Below are 20,857 nucleotides of genomic sequence, written 5' to 3'. Positions count from 1 at the left end.
TTCCTACGTTCTTCACTCTTTCTAGGTTGGATGGAACCAAATTCATCAAACCAAAGTAAACTTTCATCAAACTGTAAGAGGCAAAGCAAGGCTCATAAACAGGAAAGTGCTAAAACAAAGCAATCAGAGGCAGAGGCTGCTGCACAAATGAACATGCATGTGCATTCATGCACATACATACTATATGAGCAAGCAGTTTTGTGTGTCAATGTGAGTGTGTATGACAGAGAGAAAGAGAGATAAAATAATTAATGTTATTTAATGTTACGTAAAATATATTTTACCCTTCTTGAAGCCAGTTGTTCATTATTTATCATTCATTAACACAATAATGGTTTAATTACTCAGAGCCATAACAGGAGAGTGAAATCGATGTGCAGCAACGATTTGGCAACCGAAAGCAATGACTGGTTATAACTTAACTGCCTGGCAACTATTTCTAAAACTTACTGCGGCCCCTGTAGATTAACTGAAGGTTACTGATAACGGCTATAATAAATCCTATGACACCCCCACATGAACAGGAGAGTGCTCAGCTTTAGAGATGATGGGATTTGTGCTCATTTTGCCATTGCTGTTTCAACTCAGCTTGTCTACAGCTCTGTGGATGACCTGTCTCTTTCCAGGGTCAGTCACATAAAGAGTAGGAGACTTTCCCTCTACTGTAGGTCAAGAGGTGGCCGTGTACATGTCATGAATTTCATGGCACAACTTCAGCATTCTTTACTTTATAAAAGTTAAGTGAGCAGTTCCACATTTCCACTTGAGGATACTGCTAAATGTTGAAAGAGTGGAGAAGTACAAAAGGAGTCAGAGGGGAAGACACAAGAGAAAACTTCTGTTGGATTCAACCACAGTAAATGTGAGCACACATCCTTCCAGAAATAACAGAACTGATAACTGAACTACATCTTATTAGCCAACAATTCAGCATAACAAAGACCAAATTGATTTCTTGTTAAAAAATATTTCAATTCAACAATTGTAATTTCCTTTTTTGATTGCTTTGAAACTATGTTAATTCAGTGTGACATCCAAGTGCAATTGTCCTCATATATTCACTGTGTGGAATAAAATTTGTGATAAATAGGGGCGTCGTCTAAGCAGGCGCCCCATGTGTAGAGGCTACAGTCCTCGCTGCAGTTGGCCCCGGTTCGAGTCCCGCATCGGACAGCCTTTACTGCATGTCATTCCCCCTCTCTCTGCCTCCCCATTTCCTGTCTCTCTCCACTATCCTGTCCAATAAAGGCACAAAAGCCCAAAAAAAAAAAAAAATTGTGATAAATACCTCATCAGTTCACACCTTCTCTACAATGGAGCATGTACAAGAAGAAGAAGTTAAAAAATGAACTGTGCTTGTAAGACTGCAAGTTAACGCTCTAATTTGGCAGTAAGTATTGCAGTCAAAAGAAAAGAAAACCACGAGTCACTTTCTGACAGAGTAGAGCTCTGGTTGAAGGGAACTGAATTTGATATACCCACCACCTCTGTCTTGGGGCAACAATTTAATTTTTAATAGCAGCCAAGATGCATCTGTATAAAGTTACTATATGCGGAGTAGTCAAAATTAAATTTTAAAACAAAGCCAAACAATAGCTCCAAACCCACCAATTACCCCTGTTTAACTCACAGTAATTTATCTTAAAATACCCTATAGTCAAAAAAGTTTTCTTCTCTCCCCCAAGAGATTTAAACATGTTCTGAAGCCTTGACACTCTAATTCTAAGAAAGACAGGAATTAATTAGATACACACAAAATGAGAGCAAAGTGTAATGCAGCACAAACTAATTTCATAAAAGAGGACTTTGTTAAATCTCAACCTAATTGGAAAATTCTAATCCTATACCTAAATAATACTTTAAAATGAGGTGTTCCACTTAGTCAGGCATTTCCATGATGGGTTACTTTTTCCAATTTCACAAAGCAAACTGGTTTTTCCTATATAAAAATCAAAAGATGCACTTCATAGAAATGGACTATGGGTAGCTGAAGTAACGAAATACTTACTGTGTGAGACTATCCTCAGTTCTGTGACATCACTGCTCTGCACCTGAAACACGAGACAACAACAGCAGATTTATTGCTTGATTTTATCGATTTACTCATTCAGCATCGTTCCTATCTGAAAGCTCCATGAAAATGAAATAAAAATGGTAATATAGACCCTAGGGAAGATGAATTATCCATTCTAAACATCAGCCAAAAAAAAAAAAGAATCAAAATACTGCTCCCAGAGAAAACACAGGGAAATGGAATATGACAAAAACACTTTGCAGAAATTGGATTATGGTCAGTTATGTATCTATATATCCAACATCCAGTGACATTAAGAAACAAATCTTCAATTTGAGTAGACTGAAACTTTTATTCTGAAAAACATGTACACACCAATTATTAAAGTCTACACCTTCTACTGATATTCTGTTGGTTAATAAAGAAATCTTTAATGTTCATACTGTGAAAAAGCAGCTGCCATGGTCAAGAGATTTGATAACATAATACACATGATAGGCACTGCAAACACTTCTGACCAGCCACCACATGTATACTATTTATACCTTACCATCTGGTTCATTTTGTTTGGAATGTAAAGGAAATTAAGTCTAGACCAGCCTCGATCTTTGATCCAGCCCTGTATCATTTAAATCCTTTCAAGTATTCATAGATCACTCAAATCATCTTTCATTCACAGAGTCTAAGATGTTTCTACTGAACTCATGGCCTTGTATAGTAACCATTCTGAGGTCTATCAATAGCAGTCACTAAGGTTTTTAACTTCTATATTAATCACTTAGCATGAGTATGACAAAGAGAGAAGTTGTAAGATATCTTACTGTAAAACCAAACAGTTTTTCCTGTTACATTATCTGCACACCAACCCTCCATAAAAACTGTCCTCTTTGGGGTAGTCCTATTGGAATAGGAAAAAAGGTACTCCTCGTGTTAGGTTACTTGCATTGGTGTTTAATTTTTAACAACTCAAGTCTATGCTGTTGTCCTCATAGTCTAGTTTAACTTGAAGGCCACGAGAGAGCGCAGACCAATGTCAAACAACACACACCAGACAGAAAAAAAAAAATAGTAAATGATCCAGATCTGCCCCAAAATTGAATGGGTTCTCCCCTGGGCCATGCCCCATCTCTGATACACTAATAAACAAACAAACAAGCAAACGAACAAAGAGACATAGGTAAAAACATAACCTCCTTTGCAGGGGTAAAATACTCTGTTGATATGGAACATTTCAGATTGTGCACAGGTTAACAAATTACACTACAAGTCTTATGTCAGAAATAAGAGCAGAAGATGATAATTGCCAGCCCAAGCCTTCCCTTCCCTTGAGTTTTTTCCCTCTGAAAGCTACATGTTTAATGGAATTATAACTCAACTAAGATAAATAGATAGACAATACAAGAAGATAAGATTTTGCACAAGTTCTATAGTCATGGCAAAAGGGCATTAATTGGCTTTAAAAATAGTACTTGTAAAGACAACATATCCTTTCTTGTAGCTGCTGGTTTATTATTATTACCTTTTATGTGGATACAATAATATCTGAGTGGGTAGCTGTTGGAGTTAGACTGCTGGTCTAAATGTTTTTCGTACAGAACATATATAGGCTAACCTGTGTGCTGTTTCTGAAGAACCCCAAAAAACTATTTAAGGGCTCAACATAAATTAAACTGACTGTCAATAAAGCCTGACAAGCACATCCATTTGGCTAGGATTTTAGATAATATATTTAATTTGGACACCACAGGTTAACACATTACTGAGTGCCATATATCTAAAACTAATTTGGATTATGATCAAAAGGTCTACAAAGACAGGTGCAATGGCCTCACTTGATGTCATAATGACCCATCCAAACCTTTTAAAATGTCTAGACACAACAGGAAAAGACTTTAAAAGCAAAATGGCTCTGGATCAAAGATGTGCCACTTTCATCTGTCATATTTATTGTCCAATATAGGGATGCTGTTATCCTCCCTTTCTATACTTTCTACATCAACTATAAATGTAAACAGACTGGATCTCTCATAACCAACATCAGGTTACACAGTACAGTTCCATTTGTATCATTTTATAGTGTGAATACTAGTGTAAGAGAGAGTATTCTTCTAAACTTGAATGTTTCATTCAATATCTAGTAAAAAGGTCACCCTCCAGTCTGAAATAATGGACTGTTTACAACAAGTCTTTGAACTTCTACAAGGATGAGCCATCTCAGATTACTCAGCTATCCATCTATCTGGCGCCATGTCATCATTTAAAGAACAGATAATGACACTGGCCTCCCCGCACAGAAAGCTGTTTACTAAGTCATAAGTAATAATGGGTAACCTCAGTTCCAATAGCAGGTTCCTTCTTCATAGTCTCCTTGGCAGCCCTTGTGTTACATGATTTGAGTCTTTCAGCTTGCTAGTGAGGTCAGGTTGAACATTTTGCTTGCTACAATTTGGCCTGCAGCATCTTAGTGTCTTTCCTTCATTTCTTACTACCACTTTCTCAGCTCTAACATATCAACACTGTCTCTAATCAACTGACACTGTCTCTAACCAATTGATTTTCTGATAATGGCAAACTTCTGTGTCATCTGTGTCCTAGGTTTGCATCCCTGCTCCTATAGCAGGTGTTGGTATTTCTATTTTCTAGCATGACAATGATGTTTCCCTAAAAACAAACCAGGTCGTTTTATATGCTCTCCCACACACCTAAGTGTCTATATACCGGTACTTGGAATTAACCAAGTGAAAACATTGGCAGTGAACATTTTGTTAGATATTGGTCCCATATAAACATTCTGTCATAGGTACATGTTGAAGAAAGTCACAAAATGGGCCAAATTATGTTCCCTTATGACATATTTTACTAATATAAAATTGTCCCACATGAACATGATTTGTAAAGATAGTGAGATACTGTCAAACTAAATATTACTGTGGTATCAAGTCTATGAACGAACAGTGTTGGCAGCACCCTCCAAAACACAATTTGTATCATTAAAACCAATATGATCAAAGTCTTCACAAAACCAAAGAGCAAGCGCTCTCTTCACATTCAACAAAACTACAACATCCAACTGCAACTACAACTACAATTAGTGTCTTAGAGAAATTATAGAGTTGAACACTTCTTTGCTCTATAATTTCAGCATTTCAGTATATAAGGGTTTGCTTACGGCTGTCCAATCCATGAGGTTTAGTTGCAGGTCTGTACTTTCAAAATAAGAAGATTCCATTTTTTTCAAGGTAAGAGACAGAGTTGCAGTAGTTTCACAACATGCCAAGATACATGGCCACTGCCTCCACTGTGAAGAAAAGAATTCAGTCAGTTAGGTTCACTAAGCCTTAGATTCTGGCCTTTGCTGATCCAAACATTTTTAGGGATGAATTTCTTTTCTCCAGTCTCTTATCGGGTTGAATAAAAATTAAATATTTAAAAATGTGCCTGCAGCAGCACGCCTAAAGTGGGAAGTGTTTGTGGCAGCAGTGACCAGATTTTAAATGCATGAGGATCAATAAAAAAGGGGGGCTGCTGAGGCACAGTCTTTGTGTGAGAGGGGAATGGTTTACAACAGCAACAGGACAAAAGGACTGTATTACTGTATGCAACTACCTGGCCTGGAATTATGAATATGGAGCTAATTCATCCATGGCCTGCAGCTGGCCCACAATTTCTGCAGCAGAGGACACAAATACATACTAAACAGCTAAACAAACAGACCAGGCCACCAGCATTTTAAACATCAGCCCCATTAACACAGCAGGGAGACTTCAATCTCAGAAGCATCATTGCCTCAAATACAGCACTAGGATAAGCATCTCCAGGCGGAGAGAAAATAGACCAGGAAGATGAGTGAAAAAGAGTAATCACCCTGACATATTCCTAATAATCCACCTCCCTCGTGCTGCTCCCCCCAAGCTCACCCAATCATAAAGTGTCAACACTGACCTACAAAAAGGGAATCCTGTCAAGCCTTACATGTTTAAAAACATCAATCACAGAAGACAAAGAGGGTGCACTGAATTATACAGCATTAACCTTCAGGGCTTGCATATAAAGACCATAGATTTATTTATGCTTGTGTGTTAAGAGCCTCTGCACTGTTCCTTACAGCAAGCTGGCTGCCAAATTGATGAACCTGCTCAGCCCTCAGCAGGAGTCCAGCATCTTTGATTAATGAGTGCAAACTTGTGGAAAGGGTAAGAATAGTGAGACAGGGTGAAAATGGGTGAAAACACAATTATTAGCAGACCTGTTTTTTTTTTTCCTTTGGCCCTCTCAAAAGGCCAAAGGAAAGAAGGGCACTTTTAAAAGAACCTAAGAAACATAAAAAGGGACCTTCTCATATTCTGTAAGAATACCAAGAAGTGCATCAAAAGTCAGACACACAACACGTGTTTGATGTGATCCACACTTGAAATGTTGAGCACTGTTGCCAACTGAGCAAAAGAAAAACACAGATCTGTTACACCATACACATCTTCATAGCCCAGTAGTTCTATAATTTTACACAATTAATAGTTTAGAATTAAGGGATATATTTCTGAAAAATGGACATTTGCTTTTGGAGGCTGGAAGAACAAAACCCTGCAATTTTTTTAACATTTAAAGGACACGATGGTGAATCTTTTGATTTTTATGTTAAAAGCTCATATTCAGAGTCTCATACAAAACACATAAACATTGTTCTCTCTGCAGAGGTTTTCAAGGGCATGAGCTCTGAATAAATATGAGGCAAATTTAGTGACCTTCTACCTGTGTTTTGATTCATTGGCAGTTACTAGATGCATGCATAACACATCAAGGTTGTGATCTGATTTATCTCGCTGCCTTGGCTACTGAAGCCATTTAAATGATGAACTTCAACAGGAATAATGTTTACTGCCATTTCCCTAAGATTGTGTGCGCAAAGGCCACACACTGGTTCATTACTATCAATTATATCTGTAAAGACAAAACCAACTCCACTGTGCAGCAAACAAAAGATGCCAGCCAAAGCACACTAAATGATGAGAAGTTAAATGAATGCGATCAAAATAAGCTCTATAGTCCAATTTGGACTCTCAGAGACCAGTTTTTCACAGATGTGCATCACAGCCTCCTGTAGAAATAAGTCCTAACAACACACAGGCCTTTTTTAACAAATGACATTGACATGTGACAGTAGAAAAATCACAGGTGTAAATAATAAAATTTACAATCGCTGAATTTCATAGCTGCTTTAGTTTCAGGGTCCTGGTATTATGCATAACTGTCACTGTCAAGATTTACTGGGACACTTCAATACAACAAAGCCTCCCTTAATGTTACTGAATAACACAAGTCAAGATTTCTGGGAAAAAAAAGCTCTATTGATGTTTATGTTATCTCAAACATGGTCAAAATTCATTTCAGGGGCAATAGATAAAACTTTAGCATTATCCTTAATATTGCACTTCAAATATACTAAAACTTTTTTGTTTTTCTAGTTTGTGCTTCTGTGGCATGTGTGCATGCCCAGAACTGACAGGGAGTTTTACTGAATGTTGTTAAAATCATTTTTAAAGGTTTCTTCAAATTTAGAGTAAGCAAAGTAGGGTCAGCATAAAAAACATGAAGTGCTAAGGGAAGGAATCAGGGCAATGTTTAAATGCCCTAATTTCTGCATATGAAGTTAAGGGCCTGTGGCACCAAATATATGACTGCCAGTACAAGGTTTAAAAACTGAATTTCTATGGCTAAGCCAAATGTATGGCATGTCATCACAGAATGATAAAAGTGGTCGAATTGCAGCTTTATAACACATCCAATCAGTTTTGACATCTCACTTGTAAAAATCTAACTCACCAGAACTCCAAAACCTATTACATTTTCGTGTGATTAAAATATTGCTTTCCATTTCAGATGAACAGAAATTAAGCTCGTATCTATCAGATCTTTTCTCCTTGAAAGTTTCATAACTTTAGTACAGATAACCACCGTTCAAATAGACAGTGCTAATTTAAATAGCCCAAGATGGCGAATGCCTTGTTGTTAATATGAAAGCAGAAAAATGGAGGGTATTGTCATAATCTCAAAGGGTAAATTTCAGCCCAGACCGCAGCTGCAGCATTAGCTGCGCTTTCCTTTAAGAGGAAGCCACAAAAAAAGAAGACAGCGGGGGGAGACGAGACCAGCGGGCAGCCCGGCTCTAACACTGATAACAAATAACATAATGCAAGATGAAGAAGCTAAAACATTAAGAAAGGCCACCTGTATTATTTACATTTGTTGGATAATTTCATGACATGTTGTCACACGAAGCTTAAAACCACAAAAAAACACTGACGTACACAGGCAGCCACACACTACTTTTTAAACGATACACAAGAAGCGTGCTGTGAGCTTAAATCCTAATATTCTGACAAGCTTACTTATGTTCATGTTTTCATCGTCCGGCCATTAACGTTTCTGGACATAACGTCGGATCCGCAGAGTGTGGACCAGCTGGCAACAAAGACAAGATCCATGCTGCAAGGTAATGACAAGACTGAGCAGCACTGCCTGCCTGTCTGTCTGTGCCAAGCAAGTACCGGTGTCGTGTTAACGTTAGTTGCTCAACTCCGTGTCAGAACACTCTTTTTGTGACCAAGTTAGGATTTAAACATGAAAGCAGTTACATTCTGAACAAAGTCAAGAACAACAACATCCAAAAACGCCAAATGTACTTTGACGTTAACTTTTGTTTTTCTTTTTAATCACAGTGTTTAACTCACAGAGCGGATAACGCTTCATCGTGGCAAGTGTAGGGAAGGATGCCACTGGTTTAGCAGAGGAACGTTAGCTTAGCTGTTAGCCCCAGCAACAGAAACCTGTGAAATAACACTACTGACCGTTACGTTAGTGAGTAACATCCAGCGAGCCAAGGTTGCAAACTCCCGAAAGGAAACACACAAACAATTAAACTCACCTTGTCGTTGAAAATCGGTGTTTTCATTTAAAAAAGCGAAATGGACAAAAAAAACTGTATTAATTTACTTCCCAGTTTTGCGCAGTTTGAGGGATGTCGAAGGAGCTGAATGGAGAGAACTGGTGAGTTAATTGAGTCCGGGTGTGAGAGTGACTGAACGTGTTGGTCTCTAATCGCAGATTGAAGAGACTCTTCTTCTTCTTCTTCTCTCCTCCGTCTCACTCCAAGCAACTCAAGAGAAGTGACGTCAGCTCAAGGCTTCTACAATGCAAACTTTTGTTCTCAAACCTGCAGCCAGCAAGTGCACAAACTGACAGCCAGCATCAGTCCTGCACCTAAACGCAACCACTACTGTGAAAAGACACACCACGAGTTAAATAATGGTGCGGATATTGTCAAAACGGTATTGATTAATGACTTAAGCTATTATTGCAACAGCATCTTACTGCTCACTACTCTGTTGACTATACATATACAAACCGGACCATTAGTTTCAGGTGCTTTTAATTTCCACCACATATCTGGTGAGACAGTGAGAACACAGTCCTGCCTTTTTTTTTCTCTTTTTTTTTTTAATTTTCAGATGCTACAATTTTCGGGGTTTATTTATTACCCTTAAAATTGATTTTAAAAAGATACTTAGCTATATTAGTCACAAGACTGGTGTAATATGATTCTTTAATTAAAATAAGTACAGAATAAGGTTTAAGGACACGCTGCCAAATGCATTTAGTGGTAGCCTCTGCTGCATACACTCTCATCTTGTTGTGTAATTAATAACCAGAGGAGGCAGGCACAGCAGGTCTGGTTGACAGTGACAGTGAGCACAAAGTGTAGTGTAATATCTGAAAGTAAAGCTGACTGACTGTTTTCAAGATGTGATAGTGCTTTCATAGGTATAGCAGTTAGGTCTTTATTCTCCAGTGGGCTGTGCAACATTTGGCTTGCAGCATGGCAAAAACGCACAAATGAAAACATGCTCATCCAGCAACAAACACAATGAAAGATCATTCATTAGAAAAAGTAACATACAATAGGAAACCAGTAAATAAGGACAAGTTAAAATAAAGGTAAGGATGTAAATACAGTTCAAATGTGCAAGGAGGGTGCAAATAAATTCATACTGCAAATGAAAGTGATTTTATTACACATATACTTAAAATTAATGTTTCTTTCAATTCCACCTGGCGATGGGGAGTCTATGCTCCCATCCTAAAAAGAGAAGCTCAAAATCTTTATTTAAAAGAAAGTACATATCAGTGGGAGTTATGTTTGCGTCTTGTCTGACTCGTCTGTTTTGTCTAATTGTCTAAACGTGTGGACTGCTACGGTCAGACAGGGACCAAATGAAGCTTAGAGTGTGATACAGAAACTGTCAACAAGACATTCATATTGAATAAGTGAGTTATTCAAGACTCCATTTGGCCAAGAACTACCATCTGCCTTTTTTTTTCTAATCATTAAGCAAGCATACAGTTAGCCACAGACATCAGAAATAAACATTTACAACACAGTGTAATGGAAACACGTTGGAATTATATCAAAATGTGGACTAATTTAGAGCTGTAGATCACAAATAATGTATACTGTTTGCTTTATTGGGAGGTTAGAACTGAGGTAATGAGGATTCTACTGTAATTAGAAATGTCACTTGTAATTACAGTGAGTGGCACCAATGCATAATGTGCTTTGAAAATATGATGCAATTCCTAAAGAGAAACAAGAAGCTGTGTTTCAGTGTTCAGAGGACAGAGTGGATTTCAATTCAAGGCAATGCACCTTTTGCCTTTGCACACTGTACATGAGCTAATTGGATGCAGTAATTAAGGCACAAAGGCACGTTTGAATAAAAGATGCAGAGAGAAAAAAAAAAATCCTTGTTCAGCATTTGTGATTTAAAACGGGTTTATTTGCTTGTTCACCGTCCCTTGTGCTCATTGATTTTTCTCCCCCCTCTAATTCTGTGTCATTGTAGATGCTGCAGTCACAGGAGCTGGCTGCTGACTGGACTGAGTGAAAACACACACCTGGCTGGATGAACACACATGGTGAGGGTGGGAAAAAGATTTGATAAATTCATCAGCCAAGCCACAGGATACCTGGGTTTTTAATTATATTGAACAATCTTCATTAGAGAGAATGATCCATGGAAGAGATCAGAGCGACGTCACTTTCAAAAGCCAAACCACGAGACTGCCCTCGTTTTTCATATTGTACAATCAGAATGTCAGCCTACCTTGGTCATTTGTAACATAATAAGTTGCAGTCGGTGTCTGCGATGCAAGCAGCATGCTGGGGGAAGGGCAAACAGTCTGTCCTCTTTAAAGGGATTTTTAAAGAGTCTTGATTAGAAAGTATAATGAGTTACCAAAGACACAGCAAAGATGATCTCTCTGGAGACTGATGGAAAACAAATTAAGACGGTGCTTTTGTTTTTAATTATTATTTTTATATCAGTCCTCAGAAAGCTCAGGATACCCTTAAGGCACAGGAGTTGGACTCACTGTCATTGATTTTTTTTTTCCCTGTGACATATTTAAATAATACAGATTTTAATCATGTCAGCACTCAGTACTCTGATCCTTTAACACCAAAGCCTCGCAGCACCGCACATGCATTTGATTTAGAAAATGACAAAAACTGGGCACATTCATCGCTTATGTTTACAGCTGTGTGTATGAGCACATATTTCAGTCAGTGAAATGTGCAGTTTAAACTCAAACACAACAATTTTTCCCAACGCTTTTGAGCTGACCAACCCCCAAACCTCTGCCACACCATGAGTTTGGAAGATATAAAGAGTTACACACCAAATATGTGTTATTTAATCTATTAAAACTGACAAAGAAAACACTCAGGTTTAAGCATTCATTTTACACTCAAAAATGATAATATAATTAAGATTAGCTCTGTAGGTGGTGAAGGAAAAGAAGTATAGTATGCCATACCCTAACAGGAAATAGATTTAAACATCTAAATAGCTGATCAGAGAACAATCATGTAAATAGTGGCCATTGTTTTCCTCTGTTAATAGAAGTATGTTCCAGTATAGCTGAGTCTTACAGGGCATCAGAAACAGGTGCTCGACACTTTTGTGTACAGACACCTTTCCCAGGAAATACAGGGACATGAAGGATGAGTAAGACAGGATGAGTTAGAACAGAAATATATCAACATATCTAGTTGAATTCTGAGAAAGAGAGACATGGGGCTGTAGTAAAAACAGAAAGGCAGAGTAGAGATCTCACTGACTCTGGCCTGTGTATTTACACAGGCCAGAGGCAATACTGTTACCTATTTGCAAATTTATGACATTGTGAAGTCCATGAGCTAGCCAAAGGGTTGTTTTTTTTTTTTTTTTTTTTTTGTTCTGTATTGTATGTTATTGGCACATAGCTCGGTAATTCACATGCTTGATGAACTTACTTCTTGTGATCTAGCCTGACTCTCATTTTCATTCCATCTATCACGCTGCTGTATGTCATATTCATGCATACCAATGTCCATTTTAATTTGTCATTCTGGGTCAGCATTGACCTCCTTCTGCTCCAAGCTGTGGTGTGGCAGATGTGTGAATGAAATAATTTCGCCATTATTTAAGCAAAAATAGGCCATTACAGCCTTTGTGGTGAGACAACAGCCCCTCTGTGATAATAAAAGACACACATCCCAGTTAAACAGAAAAGATGGTTTAGGGGATGTAACGGGATGAATCCGTTAAGTTGTGTTTGCAAAACATAAATTAATATGCCTCAAAAGGTTAATCATGAATTAAAGTCAACCCTATTGCTTCAAAAAAAAAAAAAAATGAAATTGGGGTTTTGGTGTACTAGTGTTAGTGTTACAATTAATTATTATAATTATCGTAATTGCCTGTGCAGGAAAGCAAATGTAGGAAACATCCCTTCTGCATGTCAATACACATTTTTTTGTTAGAACTGGTGACATACAAGACCTAAAGAGTTGTGTGTAGCATCACAACAAATTACAGAACTGTGTAGGTTCAGCAGACCTTATACAGACTGATAATTGGACTCAATTTTCATTTTGTTTTCACTTCATTACTCATTCTTTTGTTCTTTTATTTGAATCACTGAAAAAAATCCAAGACGAGGGCAGCAACTCAGAGCTCTGGAACCAGACTGTTGTGTGAGGAAAGGGACATGTGCAATCACACTCCAAGCTTTCTGAACGCATCATTCTCGGTTCCATTCAAAAGCCTTTTTAGAACATTACGCTATTATATCTCTAATAAATTATACTTAATTGCCTATTCATGTGCGTGAATCACTCTGGTCTTGGGAAAACTGGTAAATTTGAGTTTGATAAGTAAATGTCTGCCAAAATCTAACCAAGTAAGCCACATCTAAAAGTCTAATTTGTATTTTTGACAGTAAAAGAGTGTCACTTTTACTCCGGTGTTTACATTGCTGATATACAGTGAACAAATGTGTAACAGAATCAAACGCCTTACAAACAGTCCCAGTTTGTTGTTTGGAGACTGATTTTATACCACGTTAATTATTGGCTAATACAGTGAGACTGCTGTACATGACCTTCTTAATCATCAAGAGGACTTTAACCTTAGCTTAAAGAAAAGATAATCGTTCTATGACTTTACAATGGACCTTGAAGAAATGCCTTCTCTGCAGCATCAGACAGAAAGAGAGTTGATATAATGTGATTCACTGTCCCACCTGGTGGCCAAATCTAGAAATTATCAGGAAGGGGTTGGGGTGAAAAAGGTTATTGTTGTGACTCTCTATTAGAGATGCACCATCTCGAGATGATGGTCCATAAATGCCTTTGATAAATCATTTCTAGATGTTAAAAACATATAGGGAAAGGACTCAACAAAAAGAGACATATGCAGCCAAGATGTAGAGAGAATTTCTTAGATGACAGACTTCTTGGAAGTCTAAAATTAGACGTGCATGAATGGGAAGAAGAAGAAAAAAAGGTTTCCTGCTGACTTCTCTCACTCCCGTTCCATCTTGGACCATGCTGAGATGTCAACAGAGCCACTGGACATTTGGAGGGAGTGGCACGTTTCAGATGACAGTGATTTAGATATCCTTTCAGAACTAATTAGACTCTATCCCCAATTTTGGTGTCCCAATTCATCTTTTTCTCCTCAATTATGCATTGACATATATATATTTAGCAGGAATGTTCAATGTAGCTCACACAGAACGGAGCACGGTCAGCCCTTTTTCTCAACTTGCAGATTTGTGACACTGCTGGACAACCCAAGGCTGAAAGGTGACACATTACTGGCTGCATACTACAAGATATACTTAGTTACTGCTTAATAGAACTTTCTGACTCAGATCAATTAAATAAAAGCAAAAGCAAGGCATTGTTACAGTCAAACACACTTTATTAAAACACACAAGGGCTCAGATTCTGCCAAATTAATGTCAGATATTGCACAAAAGCATTCATGCTGTTGAAAATAAAGAACAGTAATAAGAGGTGTGTTTGCCATTATTCTGCAATATACCATACACACCATACACAAACTCTTGATTGTCTTTAATGTTAATTAGTTCCAACAACAAAATCATGACCACTCTCTTAAAAACGAAGCAATGATAATGCCAAGACTGGATTTCATAGGGCAGCAAAACAAACAAACAAGCAAACATACTGTAATATTTTTTCACCACTTAAACAATACAAAAATGACCCATGAACTGTGGACAAATAGAAAATATTCTGAAATTACGATTTCATATTTACTAGTTAGATTTTTGTTAGAGAACAGGCAGAATGCTTTTTACCAAAAAAAAAAAGAAAAAAAAAAGAAAAGAAAACTGGTAAAAAGCATTCATCCCACAAAGTCCACTTGACAAAATGCAGGGAAATTGGTCAGGACGTCTCTGTGGCAGTATTCATTTAGGATGGTTTTCCATTACAATAGGATACCGGGAAAAAAACCCTGCTTTATGGACTGTGGAACTCCACCTCATTGGCTACATTTACATACATGCAGCGACCAGACAATTGCTCATACTTTCGCTGGGCTCTCATTCGGATGAAGCTATTTACATGTGCCCCTGATAGCTTGTGATTGAGAATTCCTGTTTCTATAAATACTACATGAAGGGACACTCCGACAATTTTACAGTTGACTCATCATGAGGAGGACTACTCAGCCTTTGGAAGTGGTTGTATTATACCTTGCTCTGGAGGAGGCTGTACGACATCTGAGAAAAATAACAATGATGATGTCATCAGGATTATCTCAGTTTGGGCTTGAAGACGACAAATTTATAACACAGAGCCTGGGTTATAAACCTTTCCAAGGCAGGGAGGGTCGAACAAAAACATGCACTTCGTTGCATTAGTGAGAATGTACAGTAGAGTGCAGCATTTCTGAGGTTTCATCCAGGATATCTCAGCATTTGCTGCGTTGATTTTTACAATTTTATTGTAAATCTCCAAATTTTATGTTAATACAAAAATTTCTATTACCTCACAAAAAGTCTGAACACTTGGATCTTACATTAATCCGTTTCTCTTGTGGTATGATCCTTTCTTGAAAGAAAAAAACAATGATCCCAAAAGTTATCCAGGCCATCTGTAATGCCTGATAATAACCTGACATTATATCCAGTGCCAGGTGATATGTACACCAGGCTATACATGTTGATGAAAATGCACCCATCTGAGAAATTTACAGACGATTCGAGTGAGTCTTTGTTAGTGCAGAAAACAGAACAGAAGTAGAGACAATTATGAGCCACAGTGAAGAGGTTAGTATCAGAATAAGTATAGTCAGTTTTCCCACAATCATACTACATTATTCTGAGTCATGAGATTGATGTGTGTTAAACCCAAGAACTGCTTCTGTAAATGTGTGAAACAGTGGACTTCTCTTTGCATGAACACCCACCCAGTGATAAGGGCCTATTGCTTCCTACTGTGTGAGAGAGAGCAGGTTTCTCCTACGGCACGCTGTCGGTCTCCTCAGCCTCCACCAGACAGGACTGGTCCGTGTCCAGCACTCGGAACGGAGGGTGGTACTCAAACGCTGTGACGATAGTGGAGCCAATATTGTGCTTCTGGTGCAGGAACCAAATTACCGCTGAGATTCCCATGATAGCCACCACGCTGAGAATGACCAGGGCGGACAGCAGTGCACTCGGTCCTGAGGAGGACAAGTTACAATGCAAGGAAGGTCACGGCTATCAACGCGAAATCCCAGAGGAATACGTAAAGAAACAAAAAGAAAAAAGCTCAAAGGTGAACTTACTCTGCTTGGCTTCCTCTGCCTCTGAAGGAAAAAAAAAACACATTGTGAGGCAAGTGGAAAACAATCCCAACCTTATTATCTAAGGTCACGTTGACTCAAATCATGCTACATACTCACAAATCTGTCATTTTAATCAAATGCAGCAAATAAATCAACAAGTGTAAGAGACTTAAAACAAACAAAAAAAACTTAAATCTTACTCTGAGCTGTCTCACAGATCACTCCGTTCTCCACTTCATCCAGACAGCTGACATTTTCCCACTTTCCTGTGTTGCTGTGCAGAGCCGCACATGTGTCCATGGGCACGAGGTCTGATGGAGATGAGCTGTCCTCCCAGTTAGTGAATCTCACAGGGTCGTCGCCAAACCACTTCATGTCTTCACCTGTCAAGACACGCCAATCACTACTCCAGCACGATGGGCAGCAAGAATACCAACCACCATCCCAGTTAATGTCAGCCATGTAAAATACAGCATCCCTCCAGCATTCACACAAGCTGGACCGAACTGCGCTACATCACAAATATGGTTGAATGAAGTTTACATGCATATTTTTCCTACTCAGGATTTACACTAATTGAAATGTTCAATGTGTTTTGGTTTAGTGTCCTCCTCTGTGCCTCCCATGACTGCTTAAAAAAAATAAATACAGGATTTCCTGAGGCAGTGCCAGGATTTTAAGAGCAGGATAAATCAGTGTTGTGATCCGTGCTTTCAAAAGTAGCTGGCACTAGCAGAAAATAGGGGACAAACTGACAGACAGCACTTCACACTCTTTAAGTGTGAATGTCTTATAGGTAGATAGAGCAGTAACCGAGACACAGACAGAGAAAAAAATTGAAAAAATCTGAGATAAAATTCTTAACTTGAGTCTACTGTTTGCAAGGTCAATTAACCAACCCACAGGCTTAACTTTTTCAGAGGTCCTGAAATTGTTCAGAAACATGTAGATTAGTTAGTTAACCTTAAACATCTGTCAGTTTTCCACCTAGCTGCCTCCAAACAATTGAAATGAAGTTGATAAGTAAGTTTTTCCGTTTTTGATTATAATTGAGAATCAGATTTTATCTCATGGAAGTTAGCCAGCTCATTTTCTCAGTCCTCTGGTCACATGGAACTTACTGTTTGTGTCATAATACATTCCCAGCCACACATTGATGTTGTCTTTCCACACCTCTGGGCTATATTTAAGGACAAAGTTGTTCTCCTCTGCGCTCTGTATGGTCAAAAGCTCTGAAAAAAAAAAGCATAGCAATGTACAGCATGACAACACAGACACACAGATTTTGGCAAAACAGCACATTTGTCATTTTGCCTCTGATGCAAAATCGATACCAAAATGTATACAATTAAAATAAAATGTCTGATGTACCAAAGCCTTGGCAGAGGGTTTTTGCTCTGTCAAAAGTATAGCTTTTGATTTTGTCTTCTTGTCCATGGACAAAGTGGTAACATCTGTCTTGAAAAGGAACCCAGGTGCGTCCATCTGCAGGGCAATCTGAGGAGTCACGGAACAAAACATGATTTGGCATCTGACCTTTTTAGCTAAATCACCATTTTAAGATGCTGCAACAGCTTTACATAATGTTTGGCTGTAGGTCAGATAACTTCATTCGATACACTGTACAAGTTTTGATTTGTCTTGTGACTGTTGTTCCTCTTTACTGATACAGTATGGCTGTGGTGGACACTGTTCCTCTTAGCAATGTTTCAACTACTACACCGGTTATTTGGGGTCAGATGATTTTTGGAGGTGTGCTGTGTGTCTCAAGTTGCTTTAACAACTCACACATCTGTCAGATTTCTTACAGGTGACACGTGCTGCCAGTATAGGTGGTTAGAAACTTTATAGTTAATACTCTTAATATTGTAGTACCACTTTAAGCGACATTACTGCCAGACACTGCTTCTCCCAAAAAAATCTGATCTGTGTAGTAAATATAATTGTAAATTAGCCATGATTACAGAAGGGAAAACACGGATTTTTTAATTTTGTAAAAGTTTCACGGTATAAGACAAGCACACAACTTGCAACTTAGTTCCGTTCACAGTGTATGAAGAGTTATGTTGCCATATGCAAAAGTGTCGACATTCAGGTTCAGGCTACTTTGGTAACTGATAAACTAACATGAGTACGTGTGTTGAAACTCTACGGACATGGCTTATCGAGTGAAACCCTGCACTAAACAAATGTGAGCGTCAAGAGTTTAGATAGGGCCCTGGCTTTAAAACAGGCCTACACAACACTACAGTCAACGGCAGTGTACAACCATAGCGAAACATAGCACGTTTATTTAGTTTGAAGCGAAGACTCCGTTTTAAACTCCTACCTCCTGTCAAGCCTAACTTCAGCTGAACACACAAAACGAAGACGCAGCTTAACAGTGATCCAAAATGGTGACTTTTCTTCGTTGACTCCATGACAGCGACGACTAAACAAAGTCCTGAAGCACCAAACTACTTTTCTGACTGTTGCTCCACTCCAGTGCCAGCAGCAAAGTGAGCGAGATCCCACCCACACAGCACAGCGGCTCACAAACACACAAGGCCCACACGCTTCACTACGCGACAGTGTGAACTGACCACTCCGATTTCATCTACACTGGTTTATAACAAGTTGATGTTGTTGCTTGTTGATGCTTGGACTCTCGCATTAATTATAAAAACACAAGGTTTTTATTACGTAATAAAATTTACGCAGCAGTATGGAGAAGCTTCCACTGTAATTAAGCCGTTGTGTTAATATGGAAAGTAGTCTAACACAAACTGCAGTCCTACTGTATCAGACTTGGCAGAATTTACACACAGGAGCCTCTAGAGGGCGCTGTACGCGCAATGTTCGTCAGACTGGATGAGGTCTCTGGATTTGCATTGTTCAGCTCAGAATGGACACTAACTCTAACAAACTCACAGGTGATCTCTGTGAGCCAATATTTCTCACTACACACTACCTTCCACCCTTATTTGGACATGTCCATGTCATAGCCTACCCATCGTTGTGACATGTACAAGGCTCTTAATTTGCTGTATTTACATGGTAAAGACAGACATTTAAATGTTTTAAATTCATTTTAAATATATTCAGTTCAATCACCCAGTGAACTGAAAGTTTTTACAGCCATATACACGAGCGTTTTGCATTTATTATGTTTTCTATATAAGCAATGTTATTACTTTAATTAAAAAAAATACATTAAATCCATAACATCTCTTAAGCTCTTGCTTATAATGTTTACATTTATTAATGTGACATAATGAAAGTAATTGCTTATTGCAGTATGCATTATTATTATTGCACGCGTGCACACACACACACACACACACACACACACACACATATATATATATATATATATTAGCAGTCTATTTGTATTTGTTGTTGCAGTTGATTGCATTATGTTGTGTTGTTGTGTCCAGACCCCTGTATCTACTCTGTCATTATTAACATATCTAGTGTTATAATAAGTCCTGCCTGAATAATCACAATCAGTATGGTTTATAATTACTTTTATTACATCAGTTTACACGATGAAGCACTTCCCTCTTCCTAAACTGCAGATATTAAAAATAATATGGGTGGAGGATGCTTCCTACCTGAGCAGGTGAGGGGGGGGGGACAGCAAGCCCAAGGGGCAGAATGGTTGTTGGTCAGGTGGAAGAGGGGGTTTCAACTCCATCGCTTGTAGGCGCAGGTGGCACAAACACAGACAGCTGGAGTGTGAATTTTGCTCCTCGTCTGGAGCTGGTGGCTTCCCGTAGGGTGGCACAACACCCTGCAGGATACCGTGGGGACCCATCTGCCATGGCAAGGCCTGCTCACAGACGCCCCCATCCACCCACCCTATGCCATACCTCCTGATACTCATAACTCACCCTGTCCAGGCCATGCATGTTATCAACAATACCATGTGACAGTGTTTATATAGTCCTTACCAGGTCCTCACCCTTTTGGGTTGAAAGTACAGCAAAGTAAATACTGGTCGTCCATCTCAACAGAGCTACAGTACAATTATAACATCCTATTCGGAGGAATGCAATGGAGGAAAACATTTCCTTTATGAACACTGAGACAAGGCTGATCTTAAGTGCAGATATTATTATGAGTGATGACATTAATGTATTTGCTAAATTGTAGAGGACTTAAACTGTCTGATAGTTATTAAAGATGGGGTAGGCTTGGTGTAATCTTTGATTCTTTTGTGATGTACACTAAAGAGACACATTTTAGAAGAAAGCACCATCAGTTATTCACTCCATGGTGAAATGTTTCTAGGCAGCTGCAAGTCTCAGTCTCTCATTAATTCAATGAGTGGACTTCTTGCAATGACAAAGATCTACATCTATATCAAAATAAATCACCTATTTTCTTATGGCATATATTTCTGTGTTTGACAATCTTCATAAATTGAGCAAAACGTTATTTTCAAGCTGTCTGAAACCAGGTAATTCATGAATGCATAAATATTTTCCAAATTTCTGATAAAGCCAGATTCTTTATTAAACATAAACTGAAAGTGAGAGACAAAGTGCGAGGCAGTGTTTGGATTTCAGCCCTCTGAAGCTGCAGCCAAGCTCCCATAACAGACATATTAAAATTTATTGTTCAACTATTTAAAAACAATTTACTGGCAAGCTATACAAAAGATGTTTACATAATTTCATCA

General features: G+C 38.4%; 2 protein-coding genes across 6 annotated transcripts in view; both read right to left on the bottom strand.

The window, feature by feature from the left end:
* LOC130177679 (bromodomain adjacent to zinc finger domain protein 2B) overlaps nucleotides 1-9,288 on the bottom strand; it is a 51,609-nt gene extending 42,321 nt beyond the window's left edge. For 2 of the 5 annotated variants that reach the window (XM_056389596.1, XM_056389598.1), the window contains exons 1-2: nucleotides 8,937-9,287; nucleotides 2,009-2,051 (exon numbers count right to left, since the gene is read on the bottom strand). In XM_056389596.1, coding sequence (XP_056245571.1) covers nucleotides 2,009-2,051; nucleotides 8,937-8,963 — 70 coding nt within the window. In that variant the 5' untranslated portion in view covers nucleotides 8,964-9,287. Of the gene's footprint in view, nucleotides 1-2,008; nucleotides 2,052-8,400; nucleotides 8,539-8,936 lie in introns of those variants that run through there. The other 3 variants (XM_056389599.1, XM_056389597.1, XM_056389600.1) reach the window with 3 other exon arrangements.
* Nucleotides 9,289-14,293: 5,005 nt separating this feature from the next.
* Nucleotides 14,294-18,750, bottom strand: cd302 (CD302 molecule). Its single transcript, XM_056389023.1, has 6 exons — nucleotides 18,524-18,750; nucleotides 17,566-17,691; nucleotides 17,316-17,426; nucleotides 16,395-16,577; nucleotides 16,195-16,215; nucleotides 14,294-16,089 (listed from the first exon to the last, which is right to left on the bottom strand). The coding sequence occupies exons 1-6, from the start codon at nucleotides 18,612-18,614 to the stop codon at nucleotides 15,887-15,889; spliced, it is 735 nt and encodes a 244-aa protein (XP_056244998.1). The 5' UTR covers nucleotides 18,615-18,750; the 3' UTR covers nucleotides 14,294-15,886.
* Between the last annotated feature and the right edge of the window lie 2,107 nt (nucleotides 18,751-20,857).

Source organism: Seriola aureovittata, chromosome 11 (genome assembly GCF_021018895.1).
Source record: "Seriola aureovittata isolate HTS-2021-v1 ecotype China chromosome 11, ASM2101889v1, whole genome shotgun sequence".
NCBI lineage: Eukaryota > Metazoa > Chordata > Actinopteri > Carangiformes > Carangidae > Seriola > Seriola aureovittata.
Note: the sequence above shows the minus strand (reverse complement) of the source record. Positions and strands in the feature narration are given on the sequence as shown.